Source organism: Microcaecilia unicolor, chromosome 13 (assembly GCF_901765095.1).
Source record: "Microcaecilia unicolor chromosome 13, aMicUni1.1, whole genome shotgun sequence".
NCBI classification, from domain to species: domain Eukaryota; kingdom Metazoa; phylum Chordata; class Amphibia; order Gymnophiona; family Siphonopidae; genus Microcaecilia; species Microcaecilia unicolor.
Genome location: NC_044043.1, coordinates 56515502 through 56539851, shown reverse-complemented (window position 1 = coordinate 56539851; position 24350 = coordinate 56515502). Strand labels below are relative to the sequence as shown.

Below are 24350 nucleotides of genomic sequence, written 5' to 3'. Positions count from 1 at the left end.
CTACCACATGGTAAAGTACCACATTAAGCCTCAGTTACTTCCCATTTTACCTCACTTTCGTAAAAAAAAAAAAAAAAAAGGCTCCTATCCCCCTGATTCTATAAAGGTCACTGAAAATTGTATGTGCAAATTTAGGCATGTTCCTTATTTGCATGTGCAATTTAATAGAATAATGAGCCAATTATGCCAATTTACTTTTTAATAAGCAAATTATTGGCACTTGATTTAATTGGGACTAGTGTGCATAAATTTAGGTGCGGGATCCACACCTGAAATTTACACATGGTCCAAAAACGGGGGTGTGGAAATTTTTTATTTTATTTTTGTTACATTTGTACCCCACGCTTTTCCCACTCTTGGCAGGCTCAATGTGGCTTACATATTGTTTACAGATACTTATTTGTACCTGGGGCAATGGAGGGTTAAGTGACTTGCCCAGAGTCACAAGGAGCTGCCTGTGCCTGAAGTGGGAATCGAACTCAGTTCCTCAGTTCCCCAAGACCAGAGTCCACCACCCTAACCACTAGGCCACTCCTCCATGGGAGGGCCATGGGCATTTTGGGATGGGAGCGGGGGTGTGGTTTTGAGTTACTCGCGTAATTACAGAATAATGGTGCTCCGTGCGTAAATTTAGGAGCCGGCATTTGCACCATATGTTCGCTGGTGCAAATAGTGGTGCCTAAATTTACTTGTGACCTGTCTACTTAAGCTTGTAAATCTATAAACCACACCGAACTTTAGGCGTAGCTTATAGAATACTGTTGAAGCGAATATTTTTTGGCGCTGATTTTTTAGGCACCGTGTATAGAATCTAGCCCTATATGTCTTCTGAAGTTTTCATTGTAAAGCTGAATGTTTATGTAAGTGCATTAACAGGACAATGGCAGCGATGTGCTGTCCGCCTTGTGTCTGAGAATGAGGAGATACAGGTCTAAGACTAGGAATAAGTTTCCCAACTTTTTAAAATCCTAAGATGCACCTACAGCAACAAACCCATTGTGTGACACACCAGTATCCATGAGGCAGGAAGTATGGACATGAAGTGTCAAGAGAGCCAAAAGTACTGAAAAATAATTAACTCCCCAGCGCTCTCTTCCAAATTTTAAAGCAAAGGTGTGGATCTGTATGCCACTGGCTCTTGACATTAATTGAATAACCTGTATTTTAGCAGGAAATTTTAGCAAGCTTCTCCAAACAGCAGCAGCTTGTGGTGTGTCTGGTACAGAGATGGAGGACACTGGTGGGATAAAGATCGAAAGAACAGTTACAGGCATGGTAGTTGTTGAGTTGTATTTGAGAATTTAGATGTTTATCTGCCCAAAGTGGGTGAATCTCAGCTGGGTAGAATAGATGGATCATTTTGGGTTTTTTTTTAATCTTGTCATTTACTGGGTTACGATGGTATCTCGAGAGGAGCTGAGAGCACATTCTAGGCACTGGAATGGACCTTAGCATCAGGTAGTGGTCTCTCAAAATGCTTCCTTTATGTTCGTAACCTTTTCCATGTACTGCAAGTGCTTCCTTGGATTTTAAGCACAAGGAAAGTGTTCTGTAAATTAGTTCCAAAATACCTCTTTCCTTCCCTCTCTGTGTAAACCTATAAAACAAGTGGTGTTTGTGTAGTACTAGTGTTTAGGACTCGCCTTTGGAATTTGGTTTTGCTGAACTAGTAATATTGAGGATTATTTTAATACTCACAGAAATGGGCTTTTGCACATTGTTCATGCCCTGTGCACTTTTACCTGTGGGAGTGGGGTTTGGAATTACATGCACACAGTTGAATCTTCTGAAGTTGCATGCCTTTTTTTCCTTAGAAAAACCATCTGTATAAATTAGCTTAGATGATTTTCAAAGTGAAAGTACATGGGTAATAAGTGGCAGCAAACTGGGCACTCTTTAAATGACCCCCAACCTGAATTTTTGGAAAGCCTTCCTTTAAGACTGGGCTATAAATTCACTTATGTGAGATAAAAAGAACAGAAAATAAACACACACCTGACAGCTTCCAGAGGACACAAAGTGTGACAAATTTATCTCCGTTTAATATGAGATTAAATTTATTATAATAACAGTTTTACAATACAAGGCACATACTGATGACTTACAATCCATCCTGGAACATTCATAACTAAAGTAGCTGCATAGCTTAATGCAGCTGATACTGTGGAGGTAAATAAAGAGCTGTTTCATTATGTACAAATAAACTCCAGTTGAGAAGGTTATTAAAGCTTGGAACATTATTCAATTTACACCAGAAGGTGTAAATAGCAGGAGACAATGGTTTATAGGGACCTTGACTGATGAAAGTCCTAGCAGTGCTTGCAGGGTGCAAGGGACAGCTAAGGGAAACATGCCCCCCCTCGACTTTGATTTTCCCTTATGCCGAGATCTCGCATCTCTATTACTGTCCTAGCTAGTGTTGATACCATTTTGTGATTTATTTCACATAAGTTGCCTGCATGAAAAGTTATATACAAATACATTTGAATGCTTCTTTTTAACCCAGCTGAGCTTGCATCCTTCTCTGATGAAAACAGGGTTTTCATAAAAGGTTAATATTTCTCACAGAGTTGCCAAGTTATCTGGTTCCAAGAAGGAGCTTTTAGGCCAATCCTAGATTTCTGACAGCTACACATTCCACAGTGCTGTGGGATACAGGTTCAAAACTAGGACTAGCCAAAACGGCTGCCTCCTGAAACTGGGTAACTTCGCAGCTGTGTAGTCTGGAGTGGGTGGTTGGGCTCTGCCTATCCTTTTCCTTTGTGGTTGAGGCTTGTGAGAGAGCAGTTAAAAGTCTGAGTTCTCTTGTTTATTGTTCCGAGATAACACAGAAAATACCCACTGTCTGTTACAATGTTGTTTTTCTGTGTAAGGCTATGTAGGTTACCCAGGTTAAAATACAGTTTTAAAATCCATAATTTCTTTCTGTATTATCAGAGAAAATCCTACATCTTACTGTGGCAATGGGCCCCACTCGCCTGTATCACATTCAGTGGCAGAGATAAAAAGCAGATACATTAACAAGGATTTGCTCACTGGTGAGGAAAGGCTAATTCCCAGACTCACAGTCCTTCCTGGAAGTATTCCTAGCACCACCAGGGTCCCCAGTTCCTATCTTGCCTGTACCATTCCCCACCCTAAGAAACTGAGGTTAATTTGAAAATACCTTCATTCATCCCCCAAGTTAAAGACAGGCTCCTGTTTCTTGAAGGATACAGGTAGGTGGTCTCTCTGCACTTTTCACATAAGCAGTGGTGTAGCCACAGGTGGGCCTTGGCTCACCCAAAATTTGCACTTCATTAGCATGGTTGGTGGGGGATCCCTAAACCCTGATAGTCAAAGATCTCCTCCTTGCCGAACAAACTTACACCTTCTGTGGTGAGTGGCAGTATGTCTGAGCCATTGCTGCCAGCCACTGGCTCCCCCACATGTGTGAAACACAGCATGTGTGGAGGATGGTGGCAGCACGTGGGTCACTGCTGCTACTCACTGCCCAAGGTGTAAATTTGTTTGATGGGGAGGAGATCTTTGGCTGGAAGGGCTTGGGGATGGATCCCTGCCAGCTCAGGTATGTACTTTTTTTAGTTTGGAGGGCACAGAGATGAAATTTAGGTATTTCTTATAGTTTGGGGGAGGGAGTATCGGAAGGGGAGGTGGAGATTTTGGGCCCACCCTAAAGCGGGTATCTGGCTATGCTCCTGTACATAAGTCTGAAAAAAAAATCAAAACTATCAAGTAAGACCTTTGGTACATGATATAAGTCTGTCAGGATATACCAAGTTACATGAAAGCAAGAGTTAGCCTTTTTATGGAAACTTGTCTGAGAGATGATATGCTAGTCTTTGCTTTTGTTAAATATTCCCATATGCATGTGTGTTGCTTTTCAATCCCGCAGAGGAACACAGGTACTTAAAAAAATGGCTTACACTGTACCCATATTCATTCATTTCAGTATTTCTATACTGCTTAGACCTAAGCGGTTTACAGGTTCATTTGCAGGTACTGGGTCTGTCCCTAGTGGGCTCACAGTCTAAGTGGTACATTATACTACTATTGTACCTGGGGCAATGGAGGGTTAAGTGACTACCTGCCAGGTTCACACTGAGCTGCAGCGGGAATTGATCCTGGTTCCCCAGGCTCTCAACCCACTGCTGACCATCAGGCAGCAGTGGGACTTGAACCCAGTTTCTAGGTCCACAACCCGTTGTGCTAACCATTAGGCCACTCCTCATATACATTTGGGGAGTTGGGGAGCGGCCTAATGGTTAGATCATAAAGGCGGTTAATAAATCCCAGTAACTAACAGCAGGTAGATAAGTCTGGTTAAAATCCCACTGCAGCTCCTTGTGATCTTGGGCAACTCTCTTAACCTTCCATTGCCTCAGGTACAAACTTAGATTGTGAGCTGTCTGGGGGCAGAGAAATACCTACTGTATCTGGATGTACAATAAATTAAACAAAAATTGAAACAGCTGCAGGTCTACAGTCCATATACTTTTTTGGAAATCCAATGTATACGCATGATTTCAAAACACTCCATGTACACAGAAGCATGCATCTTGTGAATGTAGGTCCATGCTTAGCTACCACAAAGTATCCACTTAACCTTCCTAAGTCATCCATCTAGTGAACAATATTTTACATGTGTTTAAGGTGCCTGAGCCTTTAAAAGCTTACAACACTGTCAGTTTCCCTTTAAGTGATCTACCAACAGCCCTTGTTATTTCTTCCAGAAATAACACATCTGTCCCATCCTACATTCTAAGTTTAAAGAGAGTGAGGGCCCGATGCTCAAAGCAAACTGGGCTTGCAGTGTTTCATTTAGACTGGTTTTAGCCAGTCTAAATTAAACTTCTTTTTTTTTTTTGCTAATGCACAGAGGCTTTTGGCCACTGCAGTGACTGAAAGTCTTAAGCTAATGAGCTCGCTTATATTAAAATGAGCTCATTAGCAATTCCATGCAATGCTCAGAACAATGGCTCACGGAAACTCCCTACCCTAATAACTAAATTTGTTAGTGCAAGGTGACTTTCACAGCTGTGCTTATCTCCTAACTTTTCCGCCGGCAGCAGCAGCAGCTTATTTTCTTCCCTGCATACTTACGCCGTTGCTTTCTCCCTTCACTGGACATGCACACAAGAGTTGCGTCTACGGCACAGCTGTTGTAGGCATGCACCAGGGAGTTCCAAGCCCTTTACCGACCAAGGATCAACAGTAACAGTGTGCATATAATTTACATTGCTCACTAAAAAGAAATCAGGGCGCCACTCGGTTTTTTTCCAGCGCTGTAGAGAACAGCGGCAGAGTTCTGTGCATCTCCCTCCTGAATAACTATTGCCCTGATCAAACAGACTATAACTGGTAGAAAGCAGCATTAACACCTGTGACGTATGGCAAGGTGCTTTAAGAAAGCTTTACAGAAGTGCGTTCAGATTGGAGCAGGTTGACCTGCAGCACCTTTTAAGCATTTTTCAGTTATTCATGATCAGAGCGTCTCAAACGTGGCCTGGGACAAAGGATATCCCTAAACACTATGCATGCAAAATGTGCATGCATTGGAGACAGTATGGAGTAATTTTACAGCCTTATTGACACTTTCCATATGGAAATTCTGGCATTTGCATGTGGAAATGATGATTTTTGAAAAGGTTCAAGTTACATATGGATATTTATAATATACAGAACTTGCAAGAAGGTGTGTTGGGGGCCATGGTTTGGGTGTGGCCTGGATGGGAAAAAATGACATATATATAGTCCCTGTTTCATATAGGGGTTGACCTAATATGTCCCCATCAGGATTTACAGCTGTTTCCTGGTACAGTGTTCACGTTTGCCAGCCCTGTAAAGGAGGGATTAAAGGAGGTAGCCACCCCAGTCCCCTGTTGTTTCCCTCTCCAAACTGAAAATAAATACAGATTGCAGCCTCTGTAGTTAATGAGTAAGAATTATACAGGCAGGCACCTACATATATAAGTTGCTACATTTCTGCCGTTTTATTTTTCTCACATGAATCTTTGTAAGATAGCTGTTTCCACTGCACATGGCAGCAAATACATGTGCCCTCCTGCAGGTATTTTAGAACAGATTCTGCCTGCAGATCCTTTTTTCTCTACAGTCTATGTAAAGTGGGGCACCTCGTATGCAAACTTCTCATATATATTCAGTGTGGATATCCTGAAACCCTGCTCCAAAGCAGTTACATCAATGCACCTAGTAACTGGTAACAAATAAAAAGGAAGGGAAAAAAACACGGATCACATACTCTAGAAATAATGACAACGGTCTTAAATGATATAGGAAAAGGAGAGGTTTTAGCATCAAGGAAACAGAATCAGACTTAGAAGCCAAACATGTCTCTCTATGAGTGACCTGATCTGCAAAGTGATGTAGGCTTGGCGTCGTTGGTACTTGCATGGCAGAAGCTAAACATTGCTATTTTTAATTTACACCATGCTCGCACAAAGACTCAGAGCAGCTTACATTATGTCAGCTTTTCTTCAACCTCCACCCTAGAATTACAAGCCTAGAGAAGTGCACACTGGATATTTGTGTGCCACAGACGTGATAGGGGTTGAAGAATCTTTTTACAACACTCTTTGTGGAATGTAATCATTTTCTGCTGATGTGTCTAAAAGAGGAACTTTGAGAGAAGGGAAACAGGTTGGCAACAGCGCCTTGTCCAATCCCTCTCAGAGGTATAAGCAAAGGGCTTCAATTTGAATGCATGCAGAAGGGGGGCAATGAGTGCATTTCATTCAGCCTTCTAGCATATAAAGTCAGTAGACAGCCATTTTTTAAACAACTAGTAATTCCAAAACTTGTCACGCCTAGCTGGTTAGGGGAGAAGGGGTACTCCTGTTTAACTCTTTAATCAGCAGAGCCCTCTCTCTCTTGGGCTTTACCCATTCCTTTGTCATATGGGCTTTTATTAGTGTTCTGGCCCTGCCTCCCTCTACTAACGTCTTCATATGATACTGTACAGAGACACCTGGCAGATTTATCTCTCTCTAAGTTAAAGCCAGGGCTGCAGAGTGAGGTGCCAGCACTCTTCCTTTAAACTTTATTTATGAGGTGGGGCTCCAGAGGTTACAGACAGCTGGTTGCCACAGCCTTTACTGTTTGTATTCCTTTCCCTTTGATTAGCAGCTGGAATGTTCCTGGACAGAATGAGAAAGTCAGCTTCTCACAGGCCTGTATTTCACTGCCATAAGCCTTTTCATAGAGTCACAGTCTGTCTTATCAGCCAGGATTTCCCCCCTCATAATATTTTGTAAACTCTATTTTTTTATGATTGATGCTTAATACATTTCCTTCACAAATAATCTCTTGCCTCTTGTCTACAGCCTTAAGTTTCACTCAAAAAAATTACACAAGAAATAAAATTCAGGGCCATAGATAAGACTTTCTGACAATAACTGGAAGGGAGTGTGAGCTGGGATTTGCTCAGCCTGACATAAATCTTGAAAAACAAATTGAGAGTAAGGTCTGTTTTTTTTTCTTCAAATTTAGGGGACCCTCAATCGGAGACACCAAAGATTCTATGCATGAAGTGATAGACCCGCACTGGGTCCCTTTGAGAATGGGTGCCAGATTAGCTTGGCTTCTGTTTATCCTTGCATCGTACACTCAGGGAAGTGGCTTCCAGAACTTATTCATGTTATCATGTCCCAGAAGAGGCTCAGAGTATCTCATTTGGTATTATAGGTTCTTTGCCCTCTCTCTCCCCCCCCCCCCCCCCAAACCATGGCACTACTGAAGTATAGTCTGATGTACCCTTCCTTATCCTTCATAGAAAAGGTCCTCTAGGGGCTAATCCTCCTCTAGAAGGCCACTTTACCAGACCTTCCATCTATTTAAATCAGACTCCTATTTCCCCTTCTCATTATAGCTCTTCTTCCTCAATGGTCACTTCTAGCCCAGTATGTGTTTGCAAGTGATTCTAGTGCTTTCCATGTTAATGGAAGAAGTCCTCTGGGATCTGTGGGGGGAGGGGGGAAGTAGTAGGATCCCCATTTCCTGGGGTGTCATGGATCCAGTTCACCCCCTACTGACTATAATGCTCAGATATCTCCACTGCACAGTCCATACCTTGACCATTTTTCTCTTATATCTAGATTAAGTTCCAAGAGCTTCTTAGGTCTCTACTCTGTAGATGCACCAACATTTGGAAATGTTGGGGGTTTTTTTCTCTCAAGGTGTGATACTTCTGTTCAGACAATCGTCACTAATGAAGCAGCATCTTGCACAGCTTAAGCAGCTCCTTTAATGTAGAGAGACCCTTAGGAGCAAATACAGTTCAACCTGTGTACACAAAAGGGTAAGAGGACCAGACGCATTCCAGCTCTGTCATTGGGAAGTACAAGTGCACATTCAGCTATTGTCAGGACTGGCAGTTATATCTGGAATGAACAAGACCTGGATTAAACACATTTCACTGTACAACATGGTCCACAATCATATTTCAAAGCAGGAACAGTAACTCTTTTATCTAATCTCTGGTGATTAATGGGCCCTTTTCTTTAAGAAGTTTTTCTTATTATAGTGATAGATAAAATCCTTAGAGCACTGAGCTTATAGTGGTTGATATAATGTCCTTTCCTCTTTCTCCCATATTTTTATACACACACACACTTTTCCTTGAGCCTGCAAAAAGAATGGACTTGCAACAATGCGATTCCTTCAAGTTTTCCATTTTGAAGCTATATGCTGTTGGAAGATTGGAGTATGGGGTCTTCATGCACTAGCATTTTGCGATGCCTGAGCCTCTGTGGGATGGGAAAGAATGTCCATTACTGTCTGCAAACTCCATCCATGGGACGAGGGTAAAGGAAGAGTCTAAACTGTCCTATTACCAGAACGGTCCTCCCATGAACACGGTGAGAGAAGCCATCTTGGAGACAGGGTCCTATATGTTGTGTGTATATATATATCTACAGATAGCTTCAGATATTGTGTATATGTTAAACTGCATTCATGCGGATGCCACCAAAGGGGATTTCTGTGGCGGTTTCTGGAGTGATACTTTTTAGAATACGCTGTGAAAAGGAAAAGAAAAAGAGGGAGTCAGGGTACTAGAAGCAATCAGAAAGTGATACATGGTACATAACACAAAATAGCACCAGAGGAAAGGGAGAGGGTGACCGGGCTCACAACTGCAACCATTTAAGATGGTTCCGTTACCCCTACCAGCTGAAACTGATGCCTCAGGCTTTTAGGAAGGAGCCTTGTATCCATGATGTCCAAGGAAGGGCAACATCTGTGCCTGCCCCAAGGACTAGACCAACCCTTCTCCAGTGGCCAGGTGCCAAAAAACCTCTCCACCCCTGAATACCTCTTTCAGAGATCCTGGGGTGCTCAGCAGCCGGAATATCATGTAGGCTGGAATGCAGATGAAAGAAGAGGTACCAATGCTGTAACCTAGAATGGTGGTCCAGTAAGGATAATCATATTCAAACAGCCGCAACTCTGGTGGACTGGACATAAAACTGCAGATGATAAACTAAAAAACACAAGGGAAAGTCAAGTAAGAGGCCCCGGAGATATGCGAGCTGCTGCAACCCCACCACTCGAATGATGTTTATTCCTGTAGATACCACATCCTATCACTATAGCAGTTACAACATCTGTACACACCTGAGACCCACAGGCACAGTTCCTAGCGCACTCATGCAGCCTTGAACCCTTCTGCACATCAGAAATAGAGTGTCAGTATAACTGGAAAATGTTCTATCGAGTTTATTTAGATTTTGATATACCACCAATTGTGGACCATCTAGGCAGTTTACTTTCAATGCTAATAAACCTCTCTCTATATAAAAATAAAGACACATATACAGCTATGAAAGGACAGAAGGCAATAAGCATAATTACAATTTCCCTCAGAGAGAGAAATAAAGATCCAAAGTTATTTCATTGCATGCTCCAGTCCAAAGCCTGCCATCAGTGCTCCTCACCCATTCCTATTAGTATAAGAGAAGATGTTAGGTTAGAGTTCATAAGCTTTCCTAAAGCAGTGAGTTTTGAGACCATTTTTGAATTTAGTGAAAGATGTGTCCATTCTCAAATGTGTTAGGAGGAGATTCCACAAGGTCAGAGACGTTACGCTAAAAATAGAGTTTCTAATTGAATCACGTCTAATGTGCCTGAAAGAGGAAACTGGAAACAGATTTTGCTGAGAAGGTCTAAGTGCTCTTGCAGACACATATGGGATCTATAAAGAAATAACACAAGTCTGGAATAGAAAAGTTTATGTGTTATCAGTAATTTTAACAGGTATTCTGAATGTAAGGAGTGATAATTATTCTAAGAAGGTGGAGCAGGTAGAAATTTCATGGCATTGCATAAGAACATAAGATAAGCTATGCTGACTTAGATCAAGGTCCATCAAGCCCAGCATCATATCTCCAACATTGATCTGTCCAAGATGTAGATCTATTTTTTATTGCTCATTTCCAGGGATGAGAAATAGATCTCTCAATTCTACCTCACTAATTATTTTTAATGAACTTTTCCAAACTACTTTTGAATCCCACTATGTTGGTCATCTTAAGCACAGAATGAAAAACATAAAGGGGTCGATATTCAGCCGGTGACAGTGAGAGAATTTTTTAGCTGGCGGCAGTGGTACTCCTGGATATTCAATGTCCAGGTTTATGCAGCCAGCTAAAGTGCGATATTGAGCATTTAACTGCTAAGCGATACCGCATAAAGGGCCCCTTTTACCAAGCTGCGGGTAAAAGGCCAAAAAAAAAAGAAATGGTCATGCAGTAAGTTCACACTTGCCATGTGGCCATTTCAGGGGAAGCCCTTAATGCTACCCATTGAGGTGGCGGCAAGAGCTCCTGCACTAACCCAGCTGTAATTATTACCAGAAATTTCTGGTCATGCTGGAAATGCCATGCAATGGGGGCAGAACTACTGCGGCAGCTGCGTTAGGCCGGTGGTAGTTCTAATTTGCCATGTGGCAAGCCCATTGCAACATGGCAACCCTTTAGTAAAAGGGCCCCAAAGATAGAACTGTGCTTTAAGCAGTCCAATATGGCCGCTTAACCTAGGCGGTTAAGTGCTGACTCTGCCCCTGGATCGCCCACAAAAGTGCTGGCATTCAGCTTAGTGGTACTAACCAGTTAAGTGCCGCTGAATATCAGTGGATATATCCGAATAAGCGATTTAACTGGCCAGGAGCTTCTCCTGGCCAGTTAAATTGCTTTGAATATCGACCCCAAAACTTTCAAGCAATTTCTTTTCAGTCTGGTGATCACTAGTTTCATGCAGTGTCTTCTTGTTTGTTTTTTGTTGTTGTTGTTGTTTGACAGGTTAAAACAAGCATTCCCTATTCAGAAGGGACATGTTTCATCCCCTTTATCATTTTTGTTGCCCTTCTCTGAATCTTTTGTAGTTCTGCTATATCCTTTTCGAGATGGGGAGACCACAACAGCACACAGTACTCAACATGTGGTGGCATCAGGGACCTAGACAGAGGCAATCTTGTTCTTCATCCCTTATTCCCAAACATTTAGAAAGGAGATTATTTACAACACTGTAACAAGGTGAGCCAATGCTTGGATCAACTTATATTCATGCGATGGGCCTCTTTCTCACATACAGGGGCCAATGTACAAAGGCTGCAGTTAAAAACAGCAGCTGCGGGAGAACCTACCGAGTCGCAAACAGCGACCGATGCACAAAGGGAATAGCATGCAAATGAATGCACTGAAACAGCTTTGTGCATCGGTCACTGTTTGCGACTCAGGCACCTAGCACATGTGCAGAACAGCAAACCTTTTTATTTGAGCGCGTGGGGAGGGGCAAGTGAACTACAAACATTGGCTCTATCCCTAGCTAACCTTGCAGTGGTACAGAAATTTCCCGGTACTTTGTTGATTTACATTATTTGTTTGTTTGTTTTGTTACATTTGTACCCCGCACTTTCCCACTCACGGCAGGCTCAATGCGGCTTACATGGGGCAATGGAGGGTTAAGCGACTTGCCCAGAGTCACAAGGAGCTGCCTGTGCCTGAAGTGGGAATCAAACTCAGTTCCCCAGGACCAAAGTAGCACAGGTCCCCTGCTACCTTGCACAGTAACACACCTCACAAATTAGCTCCTCCTTTCCTAGCCGTAGGTTTCTGAAAAGCTCCTACAGTGCTAGATTAGACTGCCCGATGCTGGTATTTTCACCACTGGCTTCATCCCCGTTTGCCGTTAAATGTGGGGTTAGTGGGAGGCAGGGAGGGGGATAAGATAGTCCTGGAGTTGCCAGGATGAATGACGAGGGCTCCTCTCTGACATCTCCTGACCTGCCATTAAAATCCAGCTTGTTAAAGGTAGGTGCTCCTTTCTATGCATCACACAGAATGCTCATTATAATAGTCATGAGCTGCTTGTAATACTTTGCATAGGGTTTTCAGTAGCTGCTTCAGCAAATTGTAAAAGGGACAGCAGAAACCCTTTGTGCATTAGACACTAAATAACATTTGCTTTAGATCGGTTACAACTGGCCTAAAGCAAAGGTTGCAAGCACAGTAACCTTTGAGTGTCAGGCCCACTGGCATCCTTGAGACTCCTGTAAGAAAATATCTCACAAAAAGGTTCCTGCAACTGACATGACACAGCAGCTGCCAGCCAGATGCTCAATCAGAAAGTTCATTTCTAGATGCTGTCAGGGGTCTTCTCCTAAGACATTACTTAGTGCCAATTTGGCTATTAAGGGCATCTGCCTTTAAGAGACCGCTATATACACTTTTGAGTTTGCAAATCAGTAAGCTCTTGACAAAGACCCATTTCCTGAAAATCCTATTGAGTGTTTAGTCTCTTCTGGTTGCCACTATCGAGCAGGCTGTAGATTTCTGTGTTAGTTTTGTAATGACGTTTCTCTCGGGGCAATCTTTAAACTCTGCCGTCTGCGTTTGTTTTAAATGCTGGTCATGGCATTTAAATTATTCATAGATATTCAGTACCACAATCTGGATCGTGAGCAGTGCTGAATATCTAGATAGAACAGAGAGTGCCACAGATATACAGAAAATGTGTCAATATTCAAACCACTGTCTGGATAAGTTAGAGCAGCAAGTTTTCATTCCTAACGTTTTCTGTCTAGTTATCTGGATAGCAATAATAATATCACCACTTTCTGGACATGCCTCACTCCCCCACGCACCAATCTGGCTCTATCCAGACAGTGCTGAGATGGACTGTAAGGATAGTTAGTGCTCCATCCCAATAGTGCCACTTCATTGGCTGCCTGTACAGGAGCGCATTGCTTTTAAGATCTGCTCCCTAACACATAAAATCATCTATGGGGCTGCCCCGGATTACATGCTCCCCTTGATCGACCTTCCGCCTAGAAATGCCAACCCTGCTGCTCGGTCCTATCTCCACCTCCATTTTCCGAATTGTAAGGGTGTCAAGTACAAGAAAATCTTTGCCTCGTCCTTCCGTTATTGGAGTCCCAAACACTGGAACACGCTACCTCGTCACCTTAAAACTCAAGTGGACCATGCCCTTTTTAAGAAGTTGTTAAAGACATTCCTCTTTGCTAAGACTTACCCCCCAACTTACCATGTTGATTGATGCATCCCTTGTCCCTTACCCTGCCTAGTTCACGCTGTTAGTTTCTCCCCCCCTATTTGCTTCTTTTATGCTTGCCTAAGCTTTTAACTTTGTACTCTTATTTAATTCTCTGTAAGCCACATTGCGCCTGCATGAGTGGGAAAATGTGGGATATAAGTAACCCATAAATAAATAAATAAATAAATAAATATCCATGGTCAGTGCTCACTAAGCCATGCATTTGGATAAAAGGATTTAAATATTTTTAACTTTGGGATTTCCTGTGCTTCCCAGTACAGTGGGATTGGTTCCTATAGCTCTTCTTTTTTTTTGTTACATTTGTACCCTGCACTTTCCCACTCATGGCAGGTTCAATGCGGTGGGCAATGGAGGGTTAAGTGAAAGGAGCTGCCTGTGCCAGGAATTGAACTCAGTTCCCCAGGACCAAAGTCCACCACCCTAACCACTAGGCCACTCCTCCACTCTAGCTGGCAAGGCAAGATGTAAGACTTGATGTTTTTAGGCAGAGCTAGAAATCCCAGAGCAGAAGAGGGAAGGGAGCTCTGAAGCAGTGCAGCATAAGACAGGAGCAGGCTTCTCAGTCAGAGGACTCGCAAACTTGACCCGGGTAACTGTCACTTTAAAAATCTGGTACCCCACATATTTGCCTAGGGAATCCTGCTGGTACTTGTGACCTGGACTGGCCACTGTCGGAGGATGCTGGGCTTGACGGATGTTTGCAATGGCACATCCTATGTTCTACACCAGTGGTTCCCAAACCTGGTCCTGGAGGTTTTCAGGATATCCACAGTGAATATTCATGAGGGAGATTTGCACGCACTGCCTCCAATGCATGGAAATTCATCTCATGAATATTTATGGTGGATTTCCTGAAAGCCTGGCTATAAACAGAAATCGCCTCTACGGTACTACGTAAGCCACATTGAGCCTGCAAATAGGTGGGAAAATGTGGGATACAAATGTAACAAATAAATAAATAAATAAAAGGGTCAAAAAAAAATCTTCCTCTCACAATCCAATAGCAAACAACAATAAAGTGGAAGACATGAAGCATGAGACAATGCCCCGCGATATTTAAGTACTACTTTTAAAATATTTGAATACTCTAATATTTTGAGAGTATGAAACAGCATCAGTGTAAAGAAAAGTCAATGGACAACAGGTCATAGGACTGAAACAGGAAACACCATCACTTGCTCTTCCATATGTATGTGCTATATATTGAAAATACTCATATACAATATTTCCTTTCAAAGCTGATCATGCAGCAAAAGTCCAATAAATATGAATAGCAGCAACTTATCAGAAGCAATAGTACAAACATTATATTATCTATGGCACTCAACGCCATCGGCACTCAAACATTTAAGTGTTTCAGGCGGTCCCGGCCTACTTTCACAGTTGTCACACTAAGAAAGTAGTCGCAATATTCTTATATATTGCATAACAAGTGCCTTCAAACACAACTTCTTCACCTAAGTGGCTCTCCTATGTTCTTAAATCCAGGGCACTGACTGGTTAGAAAAGTTCTGTTGGGTCCAGTGTAGACTCTGCACTCTCTCTGGGAAAGGCCTATTTATGTATGTGCTCTGCAGGAACTTATAGAGGCTCGGCCTGCCATAAGATTCGGTGCACAGCCAGCTTCCAGACACTACTACTACTTGCTCTGTTTTTTTTCTGTTACTTTCCAGAGAGCTTTTTAAGATTAGGTTTGCCTAGTAACAGCTGTGATGTTTATTTGGTTGGGTTTTATTACGCAGTCATGCAGGGAGCGTGTGCCGTCTTCTCTAAATTATTTGTGTAGGTAAGGCCAGGCCTTTCTCCTTTTATTTTTTTTTTCTTTGCGTATAATAAAAGGGAAAATTTAAATACACATTTATCTTCTCAGCCTTGCTGTTGACACTAGACTCTATCCTTATAAACTTGCCCTTTGGTTTATTCTGTTCCCACCCACAGCCAATGACTGTCAATCATAAACCGTTTATCAGTGTTTTCACGACACAGGAACTATTGTGGGACACTTTTCTGGTGAAATTAAATTTGTTCTGTTACTTACAAGTCGTCAGCACCAGGGCTGGTTTTAGACATGGTGGGGCCTACGGCAGAAATTAAGGAGGGGGCTCCGATCCCTGATCCCTCCCCTACCCCGTTCTCCCCACCTGAATTGCTACTACATGGTCTGGGCATCTCTCACCCCTTCTCCCCACCACAGTCCGTCTTCCTCCCTTCTCCTCACCTTGCGGTCTTAAAAATTTTTATTTCCCTTCTCAGAGGGGCCCTGGCGCAGCAGCCATCCTCACAAGCTGCCTCCGGCTGCCCCAATGCTTTCCCTCTCTGCTGTGATCCACCCAGGCAGAAACAGGAAATTTTGTCAGAGGGGGGCTGATCGCAGCAGAGAGGGAAAGCTTTGGGGCAGCCGGAGGTAGCTTGTGAGGAAGGCTGCCACACCGGGGCACCTCTGAGAAGGGAAACACATTTTTAAAGATTGGGAAGGGAGGAGGACTGTGGTGGGGAGAAGGGGAAGAGATGCCTGGATTGTGGGACCCAGGGCAGCTGCCTTGTTTGTCCCCCACCCCCCTCCCAACACTGGCCCTGGTCAGCGCAGAAAATGTACAACTGAGTGAAGAATACAAGACAAACCAGGGGATGGGCAAGGGAATGCTAGGGGAAGAAGTGTTTTTCTGGTGTTTAGCCAATTAAGCAGCTATTTTAATTTTTTTTACATTGGAGTGTTTCATTGGTGCTTTTCATATAAAATCTAAAATCAGAAGCCCTAGATATAAGGAAGGTGCCAATATCACAGAACTGCACAGAGTGTTGGAAGGAGGAGAGGTGCCACACGAAAAAATTTTTCTTCAAAAAGGCCAAGCTCACCAGAAGAAAGATGGGGCTGATAGCCACCCAGCAGACTCGCCAGTACCAGCCTGGACTGAACCCCAACATTTCTTTCACATCATTACAAAACTGAGTGATGCCTATAAATAAAAAAAGAGAGGCATATGTATTTCAGAGCAATGAAGACACTCTCTTCTCCGCATGTGGCAGAGGAGATACAGCACAGGCGGCAGCAGTACAAACAGCAAACATTCACTCTCCCCACCACACCCCTTCTCACCAAAGGGGGCGCCAGAAGCACAAGTGCCACATAACTACTCTCCCCACTATGGGGGGGGGGGGGGGGAATAGGAGCAGTGCAAGAAGCAAAATCCAATTTCCCTTCCACCCCAACCACTCTTCCCACCACATCCCCTCCCCACCACAGAGGGCAGCAGCAGTGCAAGTGCCACACAATCACTTTTCCCAGCACAGACAGCAGCAGCAGCGGTGCAAGCACTTTACATACAAATGATTTAATCATAATTCATACAATATACACACTGCTTCACCAGAGAACAGGTACAGCGCAAGCAGTATATACCCACTGTCCCCAGCACACCCCTCCCTACAACAATGCAAGAATCTCACATAGAAGTGATTATAATAATGAATATACACACACCGACACACACATTCCCCACCACAGAACAGGTACAGCTTAGGCAGCAGCAACTGTCCCACACCCATCCACACATCCCCTAGCACATACACAGCACTGGAGACAGGAGCAGCACAAGCTTCCCACACACACACAGTGCCTCAGTGTAGGATAGGAACAGCACAAGCAGCTGCAGTGCAAGTTTCCCACATGCATGCACACACAGTGCAGGAAGCAATAGTGCGAAGCTTAGGCATCACCCATCCAAATCAACAACTCAAAGAGCGCTAAATCATGGTATACAGCACACACTTCAGAGTACTGAGAGAACTCAGAACTAAACTGTCATTAAAATCATCCATGGTACCTGAAGATCGGATGGTGGCCAATGTAATGCCCATTCTTCAAAATTATAAACAACAAAATTAGACAAATGATTTAACAGGACAGAGTTAGTATGGATTGAGCCAAGGGAAATCTTGCCTCACTAATTTGCAACATTTATTAAAGGCATAAATAAGCATTAGATAAAGGTGAGCCAAGTTGATGTAGTATATCTAATTTTCAGAAAGCTTTTGGCAAAGTCCCTCATGAGAGAACCCTACAGAAATTCAAAAGCCATGGGTAAGGAAAGGGAATGGGACTTGATATACTGCCTTTCTGTGCTTTTTTTGCAACTACATTCAAAGCGGTTTACATAGTATATACAGATACTTATTTGTACCTGGGGCAATGGAGGGTTAAGTAACTTAACCAGAGTCACAAGGAGCTGTAGTGGGAATCAAACCCAGTTCCCCAGAATCAAAGTCCACTGCACTAACCACTTGGAGAATTGGGAACTGGTTAAAAGACAAAAAAGCAGAAAGTAGGGTTAAATGGCTAGTTCTCTAAATGGAAGAAGGTGAATAGTGGAGTACTGGGACAGGTGCTTTTTTAACATAGTTTGAAATTATCTGGATATGGGAACAATAAATGATGTGATCAAATTTGCAGATGCCACAAAGCTATTCAAAGCTGTTAAATCACATGCAAATTTTGAGAAATTGTAGGAGAACCTTACTAAACTGGCAGAGGAAATTTAATGTGGACGAGTGCAAAGTGATGCACATTGGGGAAAATAACCCAAATTATCTACTATAATAAAACTCACCCTCAACGTTCTGAGGACACTGACGTCAGTGAAGCCAAGCTCTGACTTCTTTCAAAAAGGTTTGAAGGTTCGTGGTGGTGAAGCCACCAAAATCGCTCCGGGCCCCGCCCTCGAGGGCGGAGCAATGGCAGAACAACGAAGGGGTTGGCAGGGAGGGAGGCAGGGAGGCATGGGGGGGTGGGAAATCACTCAGGGCCCCGCCCTCGAGGGCGGAGCAATGGCAGAACAACGAAAGGGTTGGCAGGGAGGGAGGCAGGGAGGCGGGGGGGTGGGAAATTGCTCCGTGCCCCGCCCTCGCGTCAAACGTCATGATGTTGGGGGCGGAGCAATGGAAGAATAACGAAGGGGTTGGCCAGGGAGGGAGGGGTGTTGGCGACGAACACCTTGCTAGCGCCCGTTTCATTTGCTCTGAAACGGGCCTCTTTTACTAGTAGCTACATGATGTTAGGTTCCACATTGTGAGTCACCACCCAGAAAAATATATGGGTGTCATCAAAGACCAAATATTGAAATCGTAGGCTGAGTGTGCAGCAGCGGGCAAAGAAAGCCTAGGGGTTAGTACAGCGGAATTTGATCCTGTGGCACTGGGTTTGATTCCCACTACAGCTCCTTGTGACTCTGGGCAAGTCACTTAACCCTCTGTTGCCCCAGGTACAAATAAGCACCTGTATATAGTATGTAAACTGCTTTGAATGTAGCTGCAAAAACCACAGAAAGGCACTATATTAAGCCCCACTTCCCATTAGGAAAGAAATAGAGAATAAAACAAAAAAATAACATAATGCCTTTGTATTAATCCGTGGTAAGACCACACTTTGAGTATGGTATGCAATTCAATTCTGCTTGCTGAATCTCAAAAACGATATAGTGGAATTAGCAAAATACAAAGAAGGACAACCAAAATGATTACAGGAATGGATCTCTTCTTACATGAAGAAAGATGAAAGAAGTTAGGGCTCTTCAGTTTGAAGAAATGGCTGGGGGTGGGGGGAATATGATAAAGATTCACCAAATCCTGAGTGGAGTAGAACGGGTAAATTGTTTACTCTTTTAAAATGTGCAAAGACTAGTGGACACACCATGAAGTGACACAGTAATACTTTAAGAACAAATAGGAGAAAATATTTATTCACTCAAGGCAGTTAAGTTCTGGAACAATCCAGGAAGTATAGCCCATAAACTACTATTAAGATAGATCCAGGGAAAGCCACATCTTATCCCTGGGGGTCAGTAGCATTGGAAACGAAACAGTGACAGAATTCAAAAAGGAGTGGGATAAAGACAGAGGATTACATGGCAAGAGGATGGAAGAAAAATATAGTGTTTCCACTCAAAACAAAACATAGATGGACTCTTGCAAACAAAAATATATATATAAAAGAGAAAGCATGGGGGTGGAAACCTGCATGAAGCGGTAGATATACCTTAACAACAAAGTGGGGGAAGGTTAACCTACATGAAGGGTTACCATGTTTGCAGAGACAAAAAAGGAGGTTACAAAAAATAAAAGGCCCCATCCCAACCCACCTCAGCTGCATAGTTAGAGTCAGCTCAAGAGGTTGTGGTGCCCTGGACCAACTTTTGTTTTTGCTCACCCCCCTCCCCAATGCTTCCACCTCCCACCTGCCCCACCCCACCCCTTGCCCCACACTCTACATTGGGGCCAATCTGGGGATAAGAGCTGCACAAACTACATATAAATAAAACCAGAATATTTCCTCCTCTTCTCCAACTTTCCCTCCCCTCCCAGCCCCCTGCCCCAAAATATTTCTTCTTCTTTTCCAGCTTTCCTTCCCCTCAGCCCCCAAATATTTTCTCCTCTTTTACCAGTTTTTGCCCCTTCAGCTCCCTGAACTGTTTCTTTATTTTCTCCAGCTTTTGTGCCTCTGAATATTTTATTCCTCTTTTCTTAGCTATAACCCCCCCCCCCCAAAAAAAAAAAATTTCTCCTTTATATTTCCAAGCTTTTCTCCTACCACCCCAATGCCCTGCATGTCCTTTCCTTTCAACAACCCCCTCCAGCCCAGCTCTCTAGAAACCTTCTCCCCTCAACAGCAATTCTACAATATCACCCTCCCAGTCCCTTCCCCATGATTCCACCTTCCCAAACAAAACAAATTTCAGCTTCCGCTGTTCCATTCCACGTTCCATCCCTCCCCCACCCTCCTGACTGAAAATATTTCAAAACTAGGAGGCGGCGGCGGCAACAGCAGCAGCAGAAGTAGCAAGCCCAGTAGAAAAGCAGTTAGCATGCATGGCAGACAGTGCCGCAGCTGAGGTGTTCTGTCATCGGCCTCTGGAGTCCAGTCGTAGGTGTGGGGTGTAGGCAGCAGAAGCAGGCGCCGGTAGTCTGGGCAGCAGAAGTGGGCGCCGGGCAGTGGCAGCTGAAGCTTCAAGCGGATGCGGGCAGGTTGGTTGTTCACCATTGTTGGTCGGCAAGCAGAGGCAGCAGAGGCGCAGAGCAGCGGGCCGAAGAAAAAGAGTGCAGTAGACGCTGAAGCAGTTTAAAATGTTTCAGCGTCCCGCTCCTTCTTGCAAGGCACATTAGGATTGGATGTTTGTCATCCAATCCCAGCGTGCCTTGCAAACTACAATTAGTGTGTCTTCTGGGAGGGGAGGGGAGAGGGAGGGCAGTTCCAACTTTGTTCACCTGACCTATCAGCTGCTGAGGGGGGAGGAGCTTGGAGGAGTATCAGTCAGCATCCAGCGGAGGCTGAGGGGGGGGGGATAGAAGGCAAGCCCATCCATCCACCTGCCCACCCACCCATCTGTTCACCTGCCAAATCGCTAGCCAGCCAGCCCAGAAACCCAGACAAACGAACTGGCTGGAAAAAAAATGTCAGGACCCCCAATAGTCCCCTGAAAAGGAGGACATATCCGGGAAAATCTGGATGTATAGTAACCCTACCTACATGGAGCAGCAGATACACTCTAACAATGAAGGGGGGAGGTAACCCACAGGGAGCAGCAGATACTGTCCAACAATGATGTGGGAGAGGGGTAACCTACATAGAGCAGCAGATACACTCTAACAATGAAGGGGGGGGGGGTAACCCACAGGGAGCAGCAGATACACTCTAACAAAGAAAGGGGGGGAGGGTAACCTGCACAGAAAACAGAATAAAAACATAGAGGGGGATAACCTGCATGGAATGGTAGCTGCAACCCTAACAACAAGCAAAGCGGCCCGCAGGTGCAAACCTGAAGACCTTTCTGGGCAGATTGGATGGACCATGCTGGGCTTTATCTGCTGTCATTTACTATATTATGTAGGTACAGTGCAAGTAGCAGCAGTGCAAATATCACACTTTCACACACTCCATATCACCCTCCTTCCCACCTCATCCATTCATCACAACTTCACCACACAGGCAGCAGCAGACACGCACACATCCACGCACTTCAACTCACCCTCCTCCCCACTTCATTCAGTCATCACAACCTCACCACGGATACAGCAGCAGAACAAGTGTCACACAGACACACACACACACATATATATACTGTCCCACCACAGAGCAGCAGTGCAAGCTTTCCTCAAACATTATCCTCCGAATGTATCACGCCCCTGTTGTGAAGACTCTGGGAATCACGGGAAACTTCTTCTCTGTTCTCACTCCTTGAGCGCTTTTAAACTTGCTCCTGGAGGAATGTTCTTAGTGGTGACTCAGAAGCAGAGAGACCTTCCCTTCCTATCGTACAGGACAGAAGCAGCAGCTGACTAGTTATGACTTTTGACCATTACTGATCTGAGATGACCCTCAGTAGAGAGACTCCATATGAACCTGTACAGAGAGCTTTAAACTCACTCCCCTCCTTCAGTCCCTCTTTCCCATACCTCTCCTGGCCTGTAATGTTTCTGTCTTACCATAGAACCAGGAGACTGCAATGGCTTCCAAGAAGACTACCGTCAAAACTGCGGGTCCAGTGGCATATTCTTCAAACAGCTTCACGACATATGCACCACCCTACAAAGAGATAGCAACAGTCACTAGCAGGTGGCGTGGGTTCTAGGCAAACAAGTGCCCCCCACTATAAGCTTACATTTTTAAAACCCTACTAAGGTGTAGAGCAGTACGTTAGCCTTTAGCCCATCTCTTGCATTGTCGTTTTCATCATTCACCCTTCCCCTGATCCCTTCAGCAGGCAAGAGTCAGCAAGCAGCACTTCTTACCTACTGCTGTCTCTTCCTTCTTTACAGGTAGGGCCAGTGTGTCTCATGAGACTACATGGCCCCATGTGGCTCCGTCTGTAATGGAAAATCAGAAGAGGAAGCGGCGGCAGCAAGCAGGAGGAACTGCTCAGCAAGGTCTCCTGCTCACTGAAGGACAATGAGCAGGGGATGGGAAGATAAGGCAGACTTCTGCAGGTAGTGCTTACTCTGGCCAGCCTCGTTTTCCCCCTACCCCCTTCATTCTGCTGGCAGCTGCCTTACCAGGGCCAAAATCTAAATTAGCACTTCTGACAGGGCCCCCTGATTTGCATGTGCCTTAGTTCTGCCCACTAAACTCCTCACAGAAGGATACATGAGGGCTTTGTGAAGGGAGAAAAGAAGCCAAAATGTCGGTGCGATATCCTGTAGAATTTGTTATAGAACTCAGATAGATCCCGTGTATGTTAAGTGACTCTGACAGCATCAATTTTCCAAGTGATCGGAAAAGCCACTTCCAAGCAGCCACAATCCAAGAAGATTCCTCATATCATAAAATCTCAAACAAAAGAGGGCAAGAGACCTTCAAACAGCACTTTGCTAGAGCATGAGCATTTTCTTTAGAGTAGGAACAGACCATCTCCTCTCAGACATGACGACATCTGTTACATCAGAAAAGAGCTTTGCGTAAATTGGAGGTTGGAAGACAGAAAAGGCTGGAGAAAAGTGGCTAATGTGATTTGGTAAACATTAGGCAAGGGGTCTAATTACCCAGAGGTTATTAACATAGCAGTGAATGAACATGAAGAAATGTTGTAAGGGATCTTGGTGGAGAAGGCAAAGTCATGGATCTGAATCCAATACAAGGTTTAGACACGGATGATATGGCTAAGGTTTTTTTTTTAATTAATAAATTAAAAGACAGTATAAGGGATAAAAATGGTTTGCATGTAGTGGGAAGCATTATAGAGGTAGGAGATCAGATCAGTAGTGAGCTCAAATTTACGAAAGGGAGTGGAACAATAGGGATGGGCATTTCTTCTATCATTTCATGTCTTCCTACCCATGATTCTCAGCTCCAACATTCAGGCTCCTCCTCCCTGTACCCCCCCCCCCCCCCCCGGAAACCAGACCTACCTTAAGCAATGGTGCTCTAGCAGGGGAAGTTGGAACAGGTATCCACTTGCTCCTACCAATGATATTGGCTGTCTTCAAAATTGCAGCCGTGACCTTTCAACCTAGTTTCGTGGTACCACATGACTAGGGTGAAAGGCTGCCATATTGGATGCTGCTGTGACCATGGGTAGGAATGAGTGGGCATTGCTCCTGCACCAGATTCCCCAGCTGGACCACCAATGCTTAAGGTAGGACTGGAGGCCAGTGGGGGGGGGGGGGAGTGTTTTCTGCTGTGGAGAAGGTGGGGTATGTGAGAAGGAGACCTGGTATGAGGGGTGGGCACAGGAATCAGGCTATACATTTTTCATTTGTGTCATCTCTTGTGTTGGCACAAGGGAGAGAATCTTGCACAAAATGGGACCCCCCCCCCCTCCAAATGACATGGGAAATGACACAGCATTAAAATTTTCTGGGTGTCCATCCATATGGACAATAGGTCATAGGATGAAGGAGTGGTGCCAAGATTAGATGTTTTTGAACCTGTCACTTTGAAGGGGATTAAATATCTTGTTGGTTTATTGAAAATAAAGGGGTCACCTTTGGATCCAATAACCCTAGTCTTTATGCAACTTGTTCAATAATATGAACTGGTGGCGTCTGAAATTGATTAATGCTTCCCTACTGTAAAGGCTGTCTACTAGTCAGCTGAAAGAAGCAAGAGCCATTCCCATTTTGAAAAAAGATGGGTTAGACAAGTCAAGAGGTGAGAACTATAGGCCGATTACTAATTTAGCAACCCTAAGAGGACTGAAAAAGTGGTTAAGTCAGGTTAGTAGGTTCTTAGAAAACAACAGGCTTTTGGATGTGGCACAAGCTAGTTTTAGACC

At 44.1% G+C, this 24350-nt stretch overlaps 1 protein-coding gene across 3 annotated transcripts in view; it reads right to left on the bottom strand.

Annotated features, from left to right (window-relative positions):
* Positions 1–7715: 7715 nt before the first annotated feature.
* SLC6A4 (solute carrier family 6 member 4) overlaps positions 7716–24350 on the bottom strand; it is a 62408-nt gene continuing 45773 nt past the window's right edge. For all 3 annotated transcript variants that reach the window (XM_030185700.1, XM_030185701.1, XM_030185698.1), the window contains 4 exons: positions 22066–22165; positions 16447–16547; positions 9332–9499; positions 7716–9035 (listed from right to left, as the gene is read on the bottom strand). In XM_030185700.1, coding sequence (XP_030041560.1) covers positions 8961–9035; positions 9332–9499; positions 16447–16547; positions 22066–22165 — 444 coding nt within the window. In that variant the 3' untranslated portion in view covers positions 7716–8960. The remainder of the gene's footprint in view (positions 9036–9331; positions 9500–16446; positions 16548–22065; positions 22166–24350) is intronic.